Raw genomic sequence first — 16,240 nt, 5'->3', positions numbered from 1 at the left:
GCTCTTTATGGGCTTAAACAAGCTCCAAGGGCTTGGTACTATCGTTTGGATAAATACCTTCATCAACAAGGTTTTTCAAAAGGATCAGCAGATAGCAATCTCTATATAAAAATTGAAAATAACAAACTGCTAATACTTGTTGTGTATGTAGATGATATTATCTTTGGAAGCAATGAAGAAGCTATGAGTCAAAGTTTTGCCTTGGTGATGCAGAAAGAATTCGAAATGTCTTTGCTTGGAGAACTGACATATTTTCTTGGATTGCAAATCCAACAAAATGAAGGCGGAATCTTCTTGTCTCAAACCAAGTACCTCAAGCAGATTCTGAAGAAGTATGGCATGGAAGATTCGAAACCAGTATGTACCCCCATGGTTACAGGATGCAGCCTCAATGCAAATGATGAATCAGCAGCAGTGCATCAACCAACCTATAGATCTATGATTGGAAGTCTACTTTATTTGACAGGTACCCGACCAGACATCATGCATGCAGTGGGAATAGTTGGAAGATTTCAGGCAAATCCAAAGGAAACTCATCTTCAGGCAGTCAAGAGAATCTTCAAGTACCTTCAAGGAACTCAAAACAATGGCTTATGGTATCCTAGAGATACAGATCTCACACTTCATGCTTACACAGATGTAGATTGGGCCGGAAGCGTGGATGACAGGAAGAGCACAAGTGGTGGTGCATTCTTTATGGGTTCCAGATTAGTATCTTGGTTCAGCAAGAAATATAGTTCGATTGCTTTATCTACAGCTGAAGCGGAATATGTGGCTGCTGCATCTTGTTGCACTCAACTTCTTTGGATGATGCAAACCTTGCAGGATTTTCAAATCACTTGTACTCCACCTATCTCTATCCTATGTGATAATACGAGTGCAATAAGCATTTCAAAGAATCCTGTCATGCATTCAAAGACCAAGCACATACCTATCAAATATCACTTTCTTCGGGAACAAGTGCTTGAGCAAAAAGTCAAGTTGGAGTATGTTCCTTCTAAGGAACAAGTTGCTGATATACTCACCAAACCACTGCCCAGCGAAACTTTTGAATATCTCAGACAGAAGCTGGGAGTAGTTGATGCTTCATCTTGCTGTTGAAGCTTGTCTGTTTCAGAGAAAAGATGGTGTACGCGAGTTGGATGAGGGGCATCCACGTACATACGCCGATTTATGCAGGTGCAGTCGCGTATATGGAGTTTTGAAGAAAATCAGCAAGGACAGACTTTGGTTGAAGAGATTCTGATATGGGTCTGACAGAGACCATCTGGCACAGGTTCAGGGGGAGCAGATAATCTTCTAATAATTCATTGTTGGCATTACCTTAGAAGATCTTGGTTCAAGTACTCAAGCTGTTGTTGGTTTTAGGTGGAACAGAGGCAGCGGGTGAACAGAAGGAAATCTTGGTTGCTGATCTGAATAGTGATGGACAGATGTTGCTGCCTGTGGCTTTCATAAGTCTTGTTCTAGATAATTCGTCTCTATGTCATGTATCTCTTTTTGTGGTATCTCCTTTATGGTGTCAAGGTCATGTAACGACCTATTTTGGTTTCCCCACTATGCTTGGGATGAACATGTAATGAACTTGGTTGTCATATGTAAATTTCTGATGTATCCCCACTTGGTTGGGTGGATGATCCCCACTTGGTTGGGTGATGGATGTATGTATTGAGTCTTTTGGTGATAGAAAGGTCTTTCATAATGTATATGTCTTGGTTCTTCTCGAAGAACATCTTTTGTAGATCTTGCCTACAGTCAGGGGGAGCATGGTCAGCACAGTAGGGCAGAATGTTCAGCATGTACTCAGGGGGAGCACAACCCTTTGCCCTTGATGACAAAGGGGGAGATTGACTTTGAGGATGTTGGGTTGCCATCAAGTCCAAAGGGGGAGATTGTTGGCATTATGGCACAGGTTTGGAGCTATGGCACAGGTGTTGTCCTTGATGGCAACTCTCTTTGGTAACAGATCTCAGTTCAGGCTTTCAGAATGAAGGAAAAGACATATACGCAGGTTCATCTAGGCGAAGTCGCGTATACACGCGGGTTAGACGTTTCAAAGGCGCGTGTGCGTATACACGCACTTTCATGCAAGGAAAAGCGCGTATATGTTGGAGAACTTACCTTTGGTCTGTGGTAGTTAGTCCTTGGTACTTGAACCTATGATTTTGGACCATGATACCTCGTCAGACGTGTTGATCCCAGGTATTGGGTCCTTGGTATTGGCTTATTATGGTTTTGGACCGTGGTATTGTGGAAGGCCTAAAACTATAAAAGGGGAAGGAGATCATGTGGCAAAGGATCATCTGATTTATTGAATATCTGATATTGTGCTAGATCTGGAATACTGGTGATTGGGTTATGGTGCAGATCTAGATCTGAATGAAGGAGGAACCTGAGCGCAAGAAGGATAAGGTCTATTGATGGATCAAAATTTCAAGGCTTGAACATTGATATTTCTGTATGATTTTGATCTGTTATATGTGGCGCACTCTTGATCTATAAATCTGGTAATCTGGGTTAACTAATGACTGAATGTTTAAAAGAATGAATTATCCTGTATAGATCTGTACGCAGGTTCAATGAAGTGCAGGTGCGTATACACGCTTTTTCTGTGAATGAAAGAAGCGTATACGCAGGTTGGTTGTGGTACAAGAGCGTATACACACAGTTTGCTGAATAGTGAAGTAGCGGACATATCTTGATTTATGTTTTAGCTGCTTCTGTTTTATTACTGCAGTGTTCTGGGTTCAGAATTGGTGTTTGATTACAGTTACTGTGTTCTGGGTACAGCGGTCAGAGAAGTGTTTATTTGATTCAGTTTTTGATTGGTGAAAAGGAGTTTGGTTGATGCAGAAATTCTTGATGTTTGATTGATGCTATCTGTGGATCCAGTCTGAAAATTAATGAAACGAGGTCCCTGAAAGCAAAGAGAAGGTTGCAGCCTTCTGCAGGTAGAAGCCTATGTACTAGTATCTCAAGCTAGTACAAGAACTAAGGAGGTTGGAGCTCCTTCCCAGGAAAGCTGGAGAATGAGGGAGAGTTGTAGCTCTCTGCAGGTTGCAGCTTGCGTACTGGTAAAGACTGCACCAGTACAAAACATTGTAAAGAGAAGTTTCTAATTAAAAGGAAGATAGAGACGAATTGCAACAAGGGGTTTTCACCCACATTGGGTTTCCTCCTTATATCTTGTGTTCTTATGTGTGACTGTCTTCTGCTCTCTTTCTGGTACTGTTTATTTACTTCTGATTCATAGATTAATAACTGACATCTGAAAGATAAATCTAATTATAAGTCTGCTCTATATACGCGGGTTTCTTTATCTGTAGTTGCGTATATATGCGGTTTTTATTAACTGAAGTAGCGTATATTATCTGGAGTTGAAAAAGGAAATATTTGATTTGATAATACTGATTCACCCCCCCCCTCTCAGTATTATTTCCAACATTGACTGCTCTCCCTTGGCCTTTATGCCAGAAATATTTGCTTGCTTGGAGGAGTAGAAGGTCCTCCAGTTTTGTCTCCTGGATGAGAAGGATTTCAGGCGAGTACATCCTCACAATGTCTTTCAGAGCTTCTTCTTTCAATTTGCTGCCTAATCCTCTGCAATTCCAGGAGATGTATTTCATTATTTACTAGCTTGGGAGGTTGTGGCTCCTTTTGGAGCCTTACCATGCTTGCGCCTAGATCTGGTATTCATCATTCCTTTGAGTGTTTTATGAGAACCTTGGAGAACATCCAGATAAGTTTTCTCCTCTCTTTGTTTCTTCTTGGACTTTCGACCCCTGGCTGACTTGATAGGAGTGACTTGCGAGTTGTCTGAATCTGAGACTCCATCTTTTGAATCTCCCTCAGAATCGAAGCCCAGATTGATGTGCTCCTCGTTTTCTTCTTTTTCCCCTTGTTCATCCTCTGATGGAGGAAGAGATGACTTTGCTTCAGCTTCTTTCACTTTCTTCGACGGGTCTTCTGGTTCCTCTTGGATCCCAATGGCATCTGTCTTCTCCCCAGAGGAAGAACCCTCTTTAGGAACTTCTTTGGCTTTTGGTTTGGGCTGGGGCTTCACCAATGGCCCTGAATTTTTCTTCTCAGTTAGTTTTGGGACTGCTTTGCCCTTTTTGATTTCTTTCCATCCTTCTTCGTCAACTTTGTCCCCGGTTGGAGCTTTTGGGCAATTTCTTTGGAAGTGTCCATGTTCGTGATAGGTTCTGCATTTGAACGACAATTGCTCGTAATCCAGTTTTTGATAGTGATGCCATTCTCCGACTGTAAGTTTTACTGCTTCGGGTAGTCCAGCTTCCAGGTCGACTTCCACACAGATTCTTGTGCAGGTATATTGGCCCTTGTTATCTGCTTTGTCAATGAAACGATCGAGACCATTTCCAATCTTCTGCAAGGTGTGACAACTCCAGCAATGAATCAGAAGATTGGGTATCCGGACCCAGACTGGGACCTCTTTAGGGGAATCGATTGAGGGATCGAAGTCGGGGGTCCACTTATTAAGATACAGACCCTGATTTCCCATAAAATACGGACCGTTTCTGAAAACCAAATCTCGATCTTCTTTGGAGGTGAACTCGAAAATGAAATACCCTCTTCCGACAGCATAGCAGATCACATTGTTTTCCAGTTGGGGCCTCCAGTTGCGTTGGATCCAGTCATCTGTTGTTTTTGTTGATGGCCAGCGTCCCATAAATTGTCCTACCAACCCTCTGTCAGCCAGGGCTAGGGCAATTTTTATCGGTTGGTCTTCTGGTAGGGTGATCTCAGGAATTTCCTCCAGTTTTTTGATGAATTTCGCGACTTCTGGAGTCAAGTGTTTCTTCCCTTTCTGCGAAAGCAATCTTCCGAAAGCTTCTTCTGAAGAGATAGGCGGGGTAGGAGAGGCTCCCAACCCCCTGGCGCACTCATGGCGGCGACTACGCTCCTCAGCTATAACAAAACGCTATCGCTGTGCCAGCAGCAGCACAGGCCGAAGAAGGGGAGCAGAGCCCGATTGCGGGGATGCCGGGAGGGGAGGTTGAGAGCCCAGCAATAGGGGCTGCCAGGCAGGAGACCTGCGGAGGGCCGCTGGGGCCGAGGAAGCAGGGGCGCGGGAGCTTCAGATCAGAGCGCGCGCGAAAAAAACCATCCCTTTTCATTATTAACTAACTAACCATTAGTTAATTAATTTATTATTTATTATTATATTTATATTATTATGGTTATGGTTATTATTTATTATCTATTTTTACATAATTTATGTTCATAACAAATAACTAGGTATATAGTCAACGACAAAGATAGCCGATTTCGCAGTGCCTTTTAGCAAGAATTTTTTAGATTGGCAGGAAATTAACCCCGAGCATTAGTTATCAGCCACAGATAGATGGCCAAAATGAAATTGTAAAACGATGGTTGGAAAGTTGTCTATGGAATTATGTGATAGGGAAACAAAACATTTGGATCTGGTGGCTGCATTTGGGAGAATAGTGCTACAATACTACTTATCATATGTCTATTGGTATGACACCATTTTGAGCACTATATGTATGATGTTCCTTCCTTTGTTGAGATGGATTTTGGGGATAGCTGGGATCCAAAAGTGAGGTATTGGTTGTAGGAGAACCAGGTTATCCTCAAATTCCTTTAGGAGAACTTACATGTTGCATAGTATCAGTAGAAGATGTATGCGGATCACGATAGGATCAAGAGTAGGTTCCAGAAGGGAGATTTAGTTTTTTTATGTTTACAACCATATAGACAGTCTGCCTAAAGAGGAACATAGCAGAAAAGTTGAAACCTCGATTTTATGGACCCCACAGAGCTGTACGAAGGGTTGGAGAAGTAGCTTATGAGCTAGAGCTACTTGAGAAGAGCAAGATTCACAATGTATTCCACTTGTCATGCCTCAAGGAGGTGCTAGGGAAGTAGATCACAACTTCAACCAATTTACCTCCATTGGACAAGGAAGGGCAATTGATCCTAATCACCAAAGAAATTTTGGATACTAGGGAGAGGAGATTGAGGAGCCTAATCATCAGGAAGTATCTAGTTTGATGAAGGCCTACCAATAGAAGATGCCAAATGGGAACTAGAACAAGTGTTGCAACGTCCTAGCTTGCAGTTGCTTGAGGATAAACAATTTCGTGATGGGAGAACTGTAATGTCGCTTTCCAAACCATAATAGCAGAGGGGATCGACTTAGTAGCCTACCCAGATTCTCATAGTCTATATCAAGAAAATGGGATCAAATGGTTTAATTGTGCAATGAAAGACAACATTTTAATAATTAAATAGAAGTGGTAAGTTAGTTAATAAAAATAAAGTAGACAACATTTTAATAATTAAATAGAAGTGGTATGTCAGTTAATAAAAATAAAGTGACCCATGGTATTTCCAGCCACCCATGGTATTTTGAGAGGAAAAAATAATTGTAAAAAGAGATGGGAGATATGTGTGGATAATTTGAGAATTGAATTTGGAGCTCTAATAGCTTATTGTGTGAGGGGAAACCCTTGTGGAGATCCCAGTTTTGATGGTGAAACTATCCACCCTAGCTGGTGGTGATTAATATTGGTGGTGAAACATCCATCATAGCTAGTCAAGAGGAAGAACCACTTTAGCTTCTTCATTGGCATTTGTAAGAACCCAATCTCAAGCTAATTTTAAAATAGTAGAACATGAAATTTTACATACATAATTTAAATAATTAATCTAATGAATACCAACCTGTCTGCTTTGCTGACAATCTGTCTACTCTGCTGCAATTCTTGTCTGGCTGCGTTACTAAAACGACCAAAACCTCCCTGCCGAACTGAGTACAACCTAGGTACTCAGTCTCAGAAAGCTTTCAATTGAAGCAATTTGATTCCCTCGTGCCCAAAAACATCAGTATAATCAAGACTCAAGTTTCCTTCATAGCTGTACTACAGTATCCAAAATTGTTCTCAACTCTGCTGCTCCCCTCAAAATGGTTTTTCCCTTCTCCTTTTATTTCCTCATCCACCGCCTTCTTTTCTTCTTCGTGTCAATATTTTGGTTACGTGTAACTTTTATGAAATCGAATCTCATTTGATTTCGTTGATTTTTATTTGAATACGTAGTTTGATTTAATAAGTTTTTTTTTAATGAATTAATTAAATTTATAATTTTAATTAATTTATATTATTATTTTATTAATTTTAAATTGTAAATTTTAATCTGTACTTTTAAAATTAATATTTTCTGTTGTTTTTAAGGACTTATCATATATATGATACTCTGGTAAGGTATTAATTTATTACCTTAATTTATATCTCCTCATGTAGTAACTAGTTTACATATAGTGCGATACATGCGGGTCCATGCATACGTAGCTATCGTATGGAGGTCTCGTATGTATGCTAATACTTGTATTTTATTTATAGGGGGGTCATTACAACATTCATTAGAAAAGAATGCTTGAAGATTGAAGTCTGGAAGATTAGTCCAGTTGCAGTAGTGCGCATTTCTCAAAGGAGGTCGAATTAGCAGCAAATTGCACCAATTGAAGGAGGGACGAATTACTTGGCCAAGAATAGGGCTGAATTGTGGATGCCTAGAAAGGCTGAATTGTGAAGGCTGAATTATCCTAGAGCTGTGGAATATAAGTTTAGAGGGCTGAGTTTCTTCTCCAAGGGTGCAGTCACTCACAAAGACATAAATTTGGAGGAGTGAGACTGAGATGCCTTGCACTGGGTCGATTTATAGTGGGGGAAAGGAGAATGATTTGCCAGAGGTTGACATGCATTCAGGGAGAGTGAGAATCAGGCACAAAGGGTCATTTCCGAAGAAGGCCAAGTTGTTCCAGCCATATCTTAATTTTTGAAGAAGTCAAATTGGAGCCAGCCAAATTTTTCAGAGGATTTGTAGCTAGGGATTGAGCCAAAGAATTCCGAGACAGAGGCCAAATTGTCTCCAGTGGTCAGTTTGCCAGGTTTTTCCAAAAATAAATTGACGTAAATCTTCCTCAGTATTTAATAAAATTGGCTGGGTTTTGTTGTGGCATTTTTCATAATTTTTTGTTGTAATTACTGGTTGTCCAAATTTGTTAGTTTATTAAATTTTTCGGCAAAGTTATTTCTGGAAATTTTCTGAAGAAGTTTGATAAAAAAATTATAAATTAAATTAAAAGGGATATTTCAGCGTTGATGCGATCTCTTTGCGGCTGCAAATGTATAATAACTAAAAGGGCTGTATGACATACTTTGCGGTTAATTTGAGCCTTCAATTTCAGCAGCCAGCTTGGCGTTATTTTTCCTGCTTCTCTAAATGGAATTAACTCAAAGCTATTCAACTGCAGGCATCTCAAAAGTTGCTTTGGATAGATCTGAACATCTCTCACAAAAACTAGGAAAAAGTTGAAACCCTTTGCTTCCTTGGGTTTTCTCTAATCATGCTCTAGAGCCTATTGTGTCCATTGACATATCATCATCAGAGTTATGTATTTTCCATGTTAGAGTTTGCATTTTGCAAGTAATTTATTGATTGTTTAGTCCTCTTCTCAAGCATTGGATCAACATGTTAATATAGCTTAAGATAAATTGCGTTGCAATGTTCATTAATAGCCATAAATATCATCCGTGATGAGCATCTGTTGGCTTTGATCATTTTAGAAGTTTCTTAAGTTTGTTTATTTGTAATTATACTAATTCAAGATAACTTTATCTAATTAGCCTCAGTCAAAGATTTCTCAATTTTTTAATGCTTCTTGTTAATTGACATTTCGTTTTAAACATTGTGAAGGTATCATTCAGGTTATTATTTTTTTTAGAAGTATTTTTTATCTCCTAGATTTAAACATTGCAATATGCATTTCAAGGAATGTAAAATGTTTAAGAATACCATGTGATAAGGTTTTTAAAGGAGATTGACTTCCTCCTTTTGTTTGGTATCTTGTTTGAAATCTTTTCTTATGTAGGAGAATTGGCCTGCTGTCGTCTTGGCCATGGTTGGCGGATTTTCTCTATGCTTGGGAAACATTTTGATGCAATACTCTCTTGCCTTCTGTGGTATTTCATTAACAGAGGTGGTATCTGCAAGTTTGGCGGTGGTTGGTGGTGAGTAATACATTTCCTCTTTTACATATTTTCTTTTTGTATTCCACCTTCCCCCACCCTCTATTTTTTATGGGTACATGAAAATGCATGCCCTTATATTAACCTCAGCCAGCAAGCTATAACAACGAATATTTTATTTCTATACATTTTGCAATTCATATATTGTGTGTGTTTTAAACTGATGTGAAATTCTTACATTTGTTTTTCATTATTTGATTTTTGTTTGAAGACAATGCTTACTTCACAATAGGGTGAATTGTTCCCGTCAACAATGTACTTGAGTTTTGTTTATATCTATCCTTCAAAATATTCTTATAGAAATATGTTTGACATATGGATGCAAAACTTAGTAGCACATTTGATTATATTTTACCATGTTTATTGTTGTAAGATCTGGAGCTTTTCTTTGGTTGCAATATTTACCCATATATGTTTGTATTGATCTATTCTACCTACCTTTGATTTATGTGCCTACAAGCTTTCTACAATTGGTAAATTTGATATACATCTTGGATCCCAAATCATGTCATGTTGAAAATCAAAAGATATTACCTTTTAAAGAACTGTGAAAAGGTGAGATAATTCTTAGTTAGATGATTGCAAAGAAGAAATTAAGCAAGCAATAATATAATATGCAATTCTGACTTTCAGACAACATTATCTTTTGCGTTGTCTCTTTTGTCAAGCGAAAGCAACACGAAAGTGTTTTAATGCCAGGATATGATGAGTGATCATGATTTTTAGAAAGTTTAGGATGCTTTAAGCATTTAACTTTGGCTTGTTGGTCTAAATATCTTGACCTCCAACATGGATATAATCACCGCCATTGTTGGTGGACATGTGAACATCCTACCACTTCATATGTAGTAAATATGAATACTTTTGAGTGCACTTGTGTGCACTTTTCCTTTCATATTGAATTCCTCATGATGCAACCATTGTAAGATTATTATTTTAATAAATTTTAAGCCTTTGATCCCCAGGGTTAAGTCAAAGTCAAAATTTTAGGGAAATTAATTCAAAAATTTAATTTTTGAATTAATTAAAATGCATTTAATTGAAAAATTCGAATTTCCCCAAATAATTAAAAATTTCGACGGACGAGATTAAAAGAAATTTTAATCCTCATCAACAGTCGAGATTGCTTTGACGAAGATCACTCAAATTATTCTTTGGAGGATTTATCTTTAAATAGGAAGTCATTCGTCAGTCAATTCATCCGACCTTTGAGTCGTGTGCTTAACAAGAAGCTCTTGTGTAATCTTTTCGGATAATAAAGAAAGACTTTGGGGTTAATTTTGCCGTTGTTACTCTTCATGGAAATATTGTAAGATGTGTCGTTTTCATGCGTAATTTTTTTTTAGCCATTGATGATAGCTTCTGAAGAGTGATTTGAGTACAGGTATCTTGCTCAGTCGCTGGGGCTTGAATAATAATCTAAATTCTGTACGTGATAACAGGTATTTCTATTTGTCTGAGTTTTATTATTGTTTCTTCTCTCTATTTTGATGGCTGAATTTAGTTTTGCAGGAAAGTCTTGATTCTTTAGATCCTCGGGCATTAGGAGAAGTTTTCAGTTGGACCAGCCAACTCCCGATCTGTGTTTTCTGAGGAGCCTAGCGTAATTTGATCCCGGGCTTATCATAAGATTTTTATTGGTGATGCATGAAGGGTTTTGAGTTAAGCACCTTCTTTAAAATTTAAAAATTAAAATTTTCTTATGTGGGAAATTAATAGATATTTCTTTTGAGAGCCTTAGATCATCAGATTTGGGTGCAGAGTTGGACTCATACTCCTAAGATTTGATAGATATACTATTCTTATACATAGTTCTGTAAATTATTTTTGGTTTTCTGACTTGGGTTTTTCTGGGTTTTAGTTTTATTATTAAATATATCGTTTAGGTGTTTCTTGTTGTCTTGCAGCTATAGATCTGAGGAAGAAATCTGTGTAGAGTCAAGATCTAGGCCCTCGAGGTTAAGATTTGGTTCTCTGGGGTTCATCAACATAATTTTCCAGGGATATTATTCAGACATTTTGCAGTCCAAGGATTTAAATTTTTTTATTTTATTTTTAGATCTGGAAATTTAGTAAGGGTTTCAGGGTTAGATCTGAAGCAAGTGGATTCAACATTTTAATTAAGATTTCCAGAAAATTTTCAAAGGTTTTCTGGGCTGCTGATTGGTTTGCTCGGTTTTTTGGTCCACTGTGCAATTTCGAATTAAAAAAAAAACTTCGCTGCCATCTCTCTTAAACCTGCAAGGGTCCCTCATCTCATTAATCGGCAGCTCTCTTCTCCATCCATTTGCTGCCATCCAACGCTGCAACCCTCCTCTCTGCTGCCCGAGTTTGCATCCTCCTTTGCATGCTTGCAAACTTTCACTGCCTCTTCAAAATCGAAACCCTCCTCTCCATCTATCAGCGTCTATCCCTCACGTGTTTTGCAGTTCTCCCCCTCTGTCTGCAACCCTCCATACCCTGCGGCCCCCCTTATTTCTCCTATTCCCTGGGTCCTTCATCCCCATCTTGTTCTGTCCGTAGCTCCAACTTGCAGCACCTCACCCTCCTCATCGCCATACCTGTGTGTTGCCATCGCTCAATCAACCTGCGAATAATCACTGCACCTCCTCACCCTCTGCGACTCTCCTTCCTCACTACCATTCTCTCCTTTCCGCTGTTGGACCTACATATGCACACAACAAACACTCTCATTCGACTTTCTGTTTTATTTTTTTATTTCGGTTGCATGGTACATGGTTAGGGTTAGCGTATATACATTTTTTTTAGTTTCATTTGAATTTCGACTTAGGTTTGATTTTTTTGGTTTGGTTAATTTCATTCACGATTTTTGTTTGTTGGTTTGGGCTTTTGTTTTTTGATTTATTAATGATTTGATTTTGTTCTTTTTTTTTTACTTTCGATTTTTGATTTTGATTTTATTTATAAAACATTTAAAAACTCTAAAAAATCCTAAAAATTAAAAATCTAAAACATTTAAATTTTTTTAAAACATTTAAAAAGCTAAAAAATTCTAAAAATTTTAAAAAAATCTGCTGTTGGACCTACATATGCACACAACAAACACTCTCATTCGACTTTCTGTTTTATTTTTTTATTTCGGTTGCATGGTACATGGTTAGGGTTAGCGTATATACATTTTTTTTAGTTTCATTTGAATTTCGACTTAGGTTTGATTTTTTTGGTTTGGTTAATTTCATTCACGATTTTTGTTTGTTGGTTTGGGCTTTTGTTTTTTGATTTATTAATGATTTGATTTTGTTCTTTTTTTTTTACTTTCGATTTTTTATTTTGATTTTATTTATAAAACATTTAAAAACTCTAAAAAATCCTAAAAATTAAAAATCTAAAACATTTAAATTTTTTTAAAACATTTAAAAAGCTAAAAAATTCTAAAAATTTTAAAAAAATCTAAAACATTTATAAAACATTTAAAAATCTAAAATTTTTCAAATTCTGGTGACTAAGGAATTAAATTAAAAAAGGATTTGCGCTTTCACATTAAATTTTTTAATGTGGCCTATGGTAAATTAAAATTTCAATTTATTAACTCTTTTGATTTACTTTGTCATATTAAAAGATTTTGATTTCTTCATTTACCATATTTAATTAATCTCCTAAGGAACAATTGAATTGATTACATAAATTTCCTTGGTGTCATTTTGTGGTAATATTTCTCTATTGTCAAGTGCGATTTATGTTTCAAAAAATTATATTGGCGATAGGAGGAAGTTAATTAATTCTAGATTTGTGTCATTAATGAAAATCATTTTAAATCTAGAATGTATTACATGATAGAATCTTAGGCATTCATATTTAATCGTTCATGATTGTCACTATTCGTCGCATTTGTAGATTTCTTTGGTTAACTTGTTTTTACTTAATCTATCGTTAATCGAATACTAAGGCATTGGTCTATAATCATTTCTATCATGTGGATGTGTCTTGTGTTTAATCTAGTAATCTCAGTTAACCATGATTTGTCTTAAATTCATCAGGTTTTCCATCTTCAGGTCTCCTAGAGCCTGTGTTCCACAAGGTTTTCTCATTGATTCACCTTAGGGACTACCCCCTTTGACTTGTCTAGTAGAGAGTCTAAACGGAGTGAGTAAGGATTAGAGTGACATCCCTTACTCTGAGCGTTGTCGTGGTGCCTAGACACTTTGTGCGACGACATTTTTTGGCCTCGTTGCTGGGGACCAATTTATTGGGCCTTGGCTCTATGACATTCATCTTTCATCTTTCTATCATTCATTTTAGCCGACATCGACAACATTTTTTGGTGCCGTTGTCGAGGTTAGAGTTTTTTTGTCCTTGGTCCTCACGACATTTTTCTAATCATCTAATCTTTCATCATTTCTTATTCCATCAACACAACACTTCTTGTTGTCATTTGATCTTTTCATCACCTTATCTTCCGTCATCTCATTAATCGTTTCATTTGCACTTTTAGCACCTGGACATTTCGGTTCGTTTCTTGTTTGGTTGGTGACTCCACTTATTCATCCATTATTTCTCAGACAAGAAGCCTTCCCTTATATCCAACTATTTTTTCCTTTTGGATCTTAGAGCTAGATTCATGGTCATTTGCGACTCCACTTCTTTCATTTCTTACAAGAATTTCTACTAGAAGCTTCTTGTGGATCTCTTGATTTTCTTGAACAAGGGTCTTTGTCTAGCATCCATTTGGTCCCTCCTTATCCCTTTAAGCAAGTCATCATGGATGACTTGTTTGCCCCGTGTCATTTTACTAACTTTCTCCATGATATGCTGGAAGAGGCCATTCATAAATTACCTTTGTTCTCGGGTGGTGATTCAGCCACTGCTAGAAAGCATCTATCCAGGGTTACTCATATAATAATCAAATATTGTCGTTCTTCCCAATATAAACATGAAGATGTCAAGATGTGTCTATTTGCCTTTTCTTTAGAGGGTGATGCTTTGAATTGGTTTCATAATTGTCTTGAAGATTCTTTCGCTTCTTTACAAGACATCATCAATGCTTTTAAAGATAGATATGGAGATCAAGGTGGCTCACCTTGTGCCCCTAGTACTATGCAACAGGATGAAAATAATCTTGTAAAGGATCCAACTGTCAATGAAATATTTCAAGACAATTCTCCATATCAAAATGTGCCATCCACTTGTACCGTTGCAAGACGAATCCATGATAGTGGAAAAACAAGAACAAGTTGTCAAATCAATGTTGACAATGAAAGGAAAATGATAAGCATCTTATAGATGAACTAAAGCAGTTGGTTAAAAACATGCAGTTTAGTCAAACGCAACTGGTAAAAAATATGGAGCTTAATCAAGAAAAAATTATAGTTGATTACGCCAAGGATATGAGAACTTTGTACACTCAACCGGAAAAATGTGATGAGAAGATGGAAATCGTGAAAATTAAACACTTGAATACGTAGCTATCGTAGTAGAAAAGTGTGCTCAAAATATGAAGGCTATGAGGACCGACATGCAGAGTTATCATGAGAAAGAAATGAGTACTATTCAAGTAAATCATAACAATGATGGAGGCCATGGAAGCAGGTCATGACAAAGAAAGGACTACCATGCAAAATTATTTACTTGTCATTAGAGATAAACATCCTAAGGAAATGGAAGCCATGAAATCTAATCATGACAGAGAAATGAGCTCTATGCAAAATTGCTTGATGACCATAAAAGCATATAATGACAAAGTAATAAAAGATATGGAAGATGATCAGATATGTCTTCAGAATAAGTTATTGACCATGGAGGAAAACCATGCGAAGGGAGTCAGTGCTATGAAGGTTGAACACTCTAACCAGATGGATGCCATAACATTACAGATACAAAAATTTTAGCATCGGTCAGAGGATGAAAGAAACAAGGAAACGTCAACAGATCATAAGCCTCCATATTTGCTGCAGCAAGCTCCATCTTATTATGAGACCCAAATAAAATGGAAATTAATAAGAATCAAGTTGATGCTCACATGGTAAATCCACCAGTCATAAAAGATCAAGTTATCACTCATGACACCTGTGAGACTGATCCACCATTCTTGACAGAGCAGATGTAGAATGAGGAAAGACATGTCATGCATATCTTACATACTTCATTTGAGAGTTTTAATGTAGAATGTTCCACATCATCCGTGATACAACCTGCCATAAAGAAAAAGCGCAAGAGAAAGATAATGAGAAAGCAGTTTGATGCATCTGATGGCCCCGAGCAGATTGATTTTCGAATAGGGAAAAATCCTACCGTGTGCAAGATTGGACATGGCACATCTAAGAAACAGCCAACAAATTTCCTTGAAAGCAGGAAAATGCTCAGTAGGCACTACATTGAACACATTTGATTCCATGGGGATGGACGCTACTTATGTTATATTGTGTGTTGTGTGGATGCAGATTCTGGATTCTCACATTCCTCCGATGCAACAATATGTCCCCATGTAGAGCCAGATGTTGACCAGTATGTGTCAACATCCCATAGCAGTACACCCCTTTTTTTCACAAAAGGGATAGCGCCTGATTGATGTGTCCGTGCTGTCCAGCTATCATCATCATCCTGATCATCATGTTATAATGTAAACCCATTTTGCATGTGTATAATGTAAATAATCTCAGCAGATAGGTGTCGTGTATGTAATTGTCTAGGTAAACCTACTTTTCTGGTGATGATTTACATTTCGGGAGGTTTTTTGTCTCACCAATCCATACCGATCCGTTCTCGAATGATTGACAGAGTTTTCCTTCAGTCTTACCCCAAAGCTGAAATGAGTTTCGTCATTGGGATCTTAGGCGAGTTCTAGTGTTCTAGATCCAGTCTATGTAAAAGTGATTTGGGAATAATCCTAACTATTTGGTTAGGTTATTTATTACAAATTGTTTGGTCTGTTGGATTATATTTGTGTTGCAAAAATGGGTAGTCTGTGAGGGTCTTTTACAAATGGGATTTCCTCCTTTAGATGTAAAAAATATGAAAATCATGATGTAAAGTGTCTTGAGAGTTGAAAAAATAATTTATCCCCTCATAGGTTAATTAATTAGATTTTTTGGCCAAAAATTAATTAAAATCCTAAGCCAGAAATTTAATTAATTCTATGTCCTAGGTAATTTTAAATTCTCTAAAGGCAAAATTCGTCGGTCCTTAAAAATTAAATTTTAAGAGGTCTA

At 37.4% G+C, this 16,240-nt stretch overlaps 1 protein-coding gene across 1 annotated transcript in view; it reads left to right on the top strand.

Annotated features, from left to right (window-relative positions):
- The first annotated feature begins 7,899 nt into the window (after nucleotides 1-7,899).
- Nucleotides 7,900-16,240, top strand: part of LOC149242577 (ureide permease 5-like) — a 178,872-nt gene continuing 170,531 nt past the window's right edge. Inside the window, exons 1-2 of the mRNA XM_089374288.1 lie at nucleotides 7,900-7,920; nucleotides 8,918-9,056. Coding sequence (XP_089230414.1) covers nucleotides 8,945-9,056 — 112 coding nt within the window. The 5' untranslated portion in view covers nucleotides 7,900-7,920; nucleotides 8,918-8,944. The remainder of the gene's footprint in view (nucleotides 7,921-8,917; nucleotides 9,057-16,240) is intronic.

The sequence above is a fragment of the Pinus tabuliformis genome, chromosome 8 (genome assembly GCF_031772625.1).
Source record: "Pinus tabuliformis cultivar Carrire ecotype Pingquan chromosome 8, CPIR1, whole genome shotgun sequence".
Taxonomy (NCBI): domain Eukaryota; kingdom Viridiplantae; phylum Streptophyta; class Pinopsida; order Pinales; family Pinaceae; genus Pinus; species Pinus tabuliformis.
The sequence above is the reverse complement of the archived record's forward strand: the minus strand, read 5'-3'. Positions and strand labels throughout refer to the sequence as shown.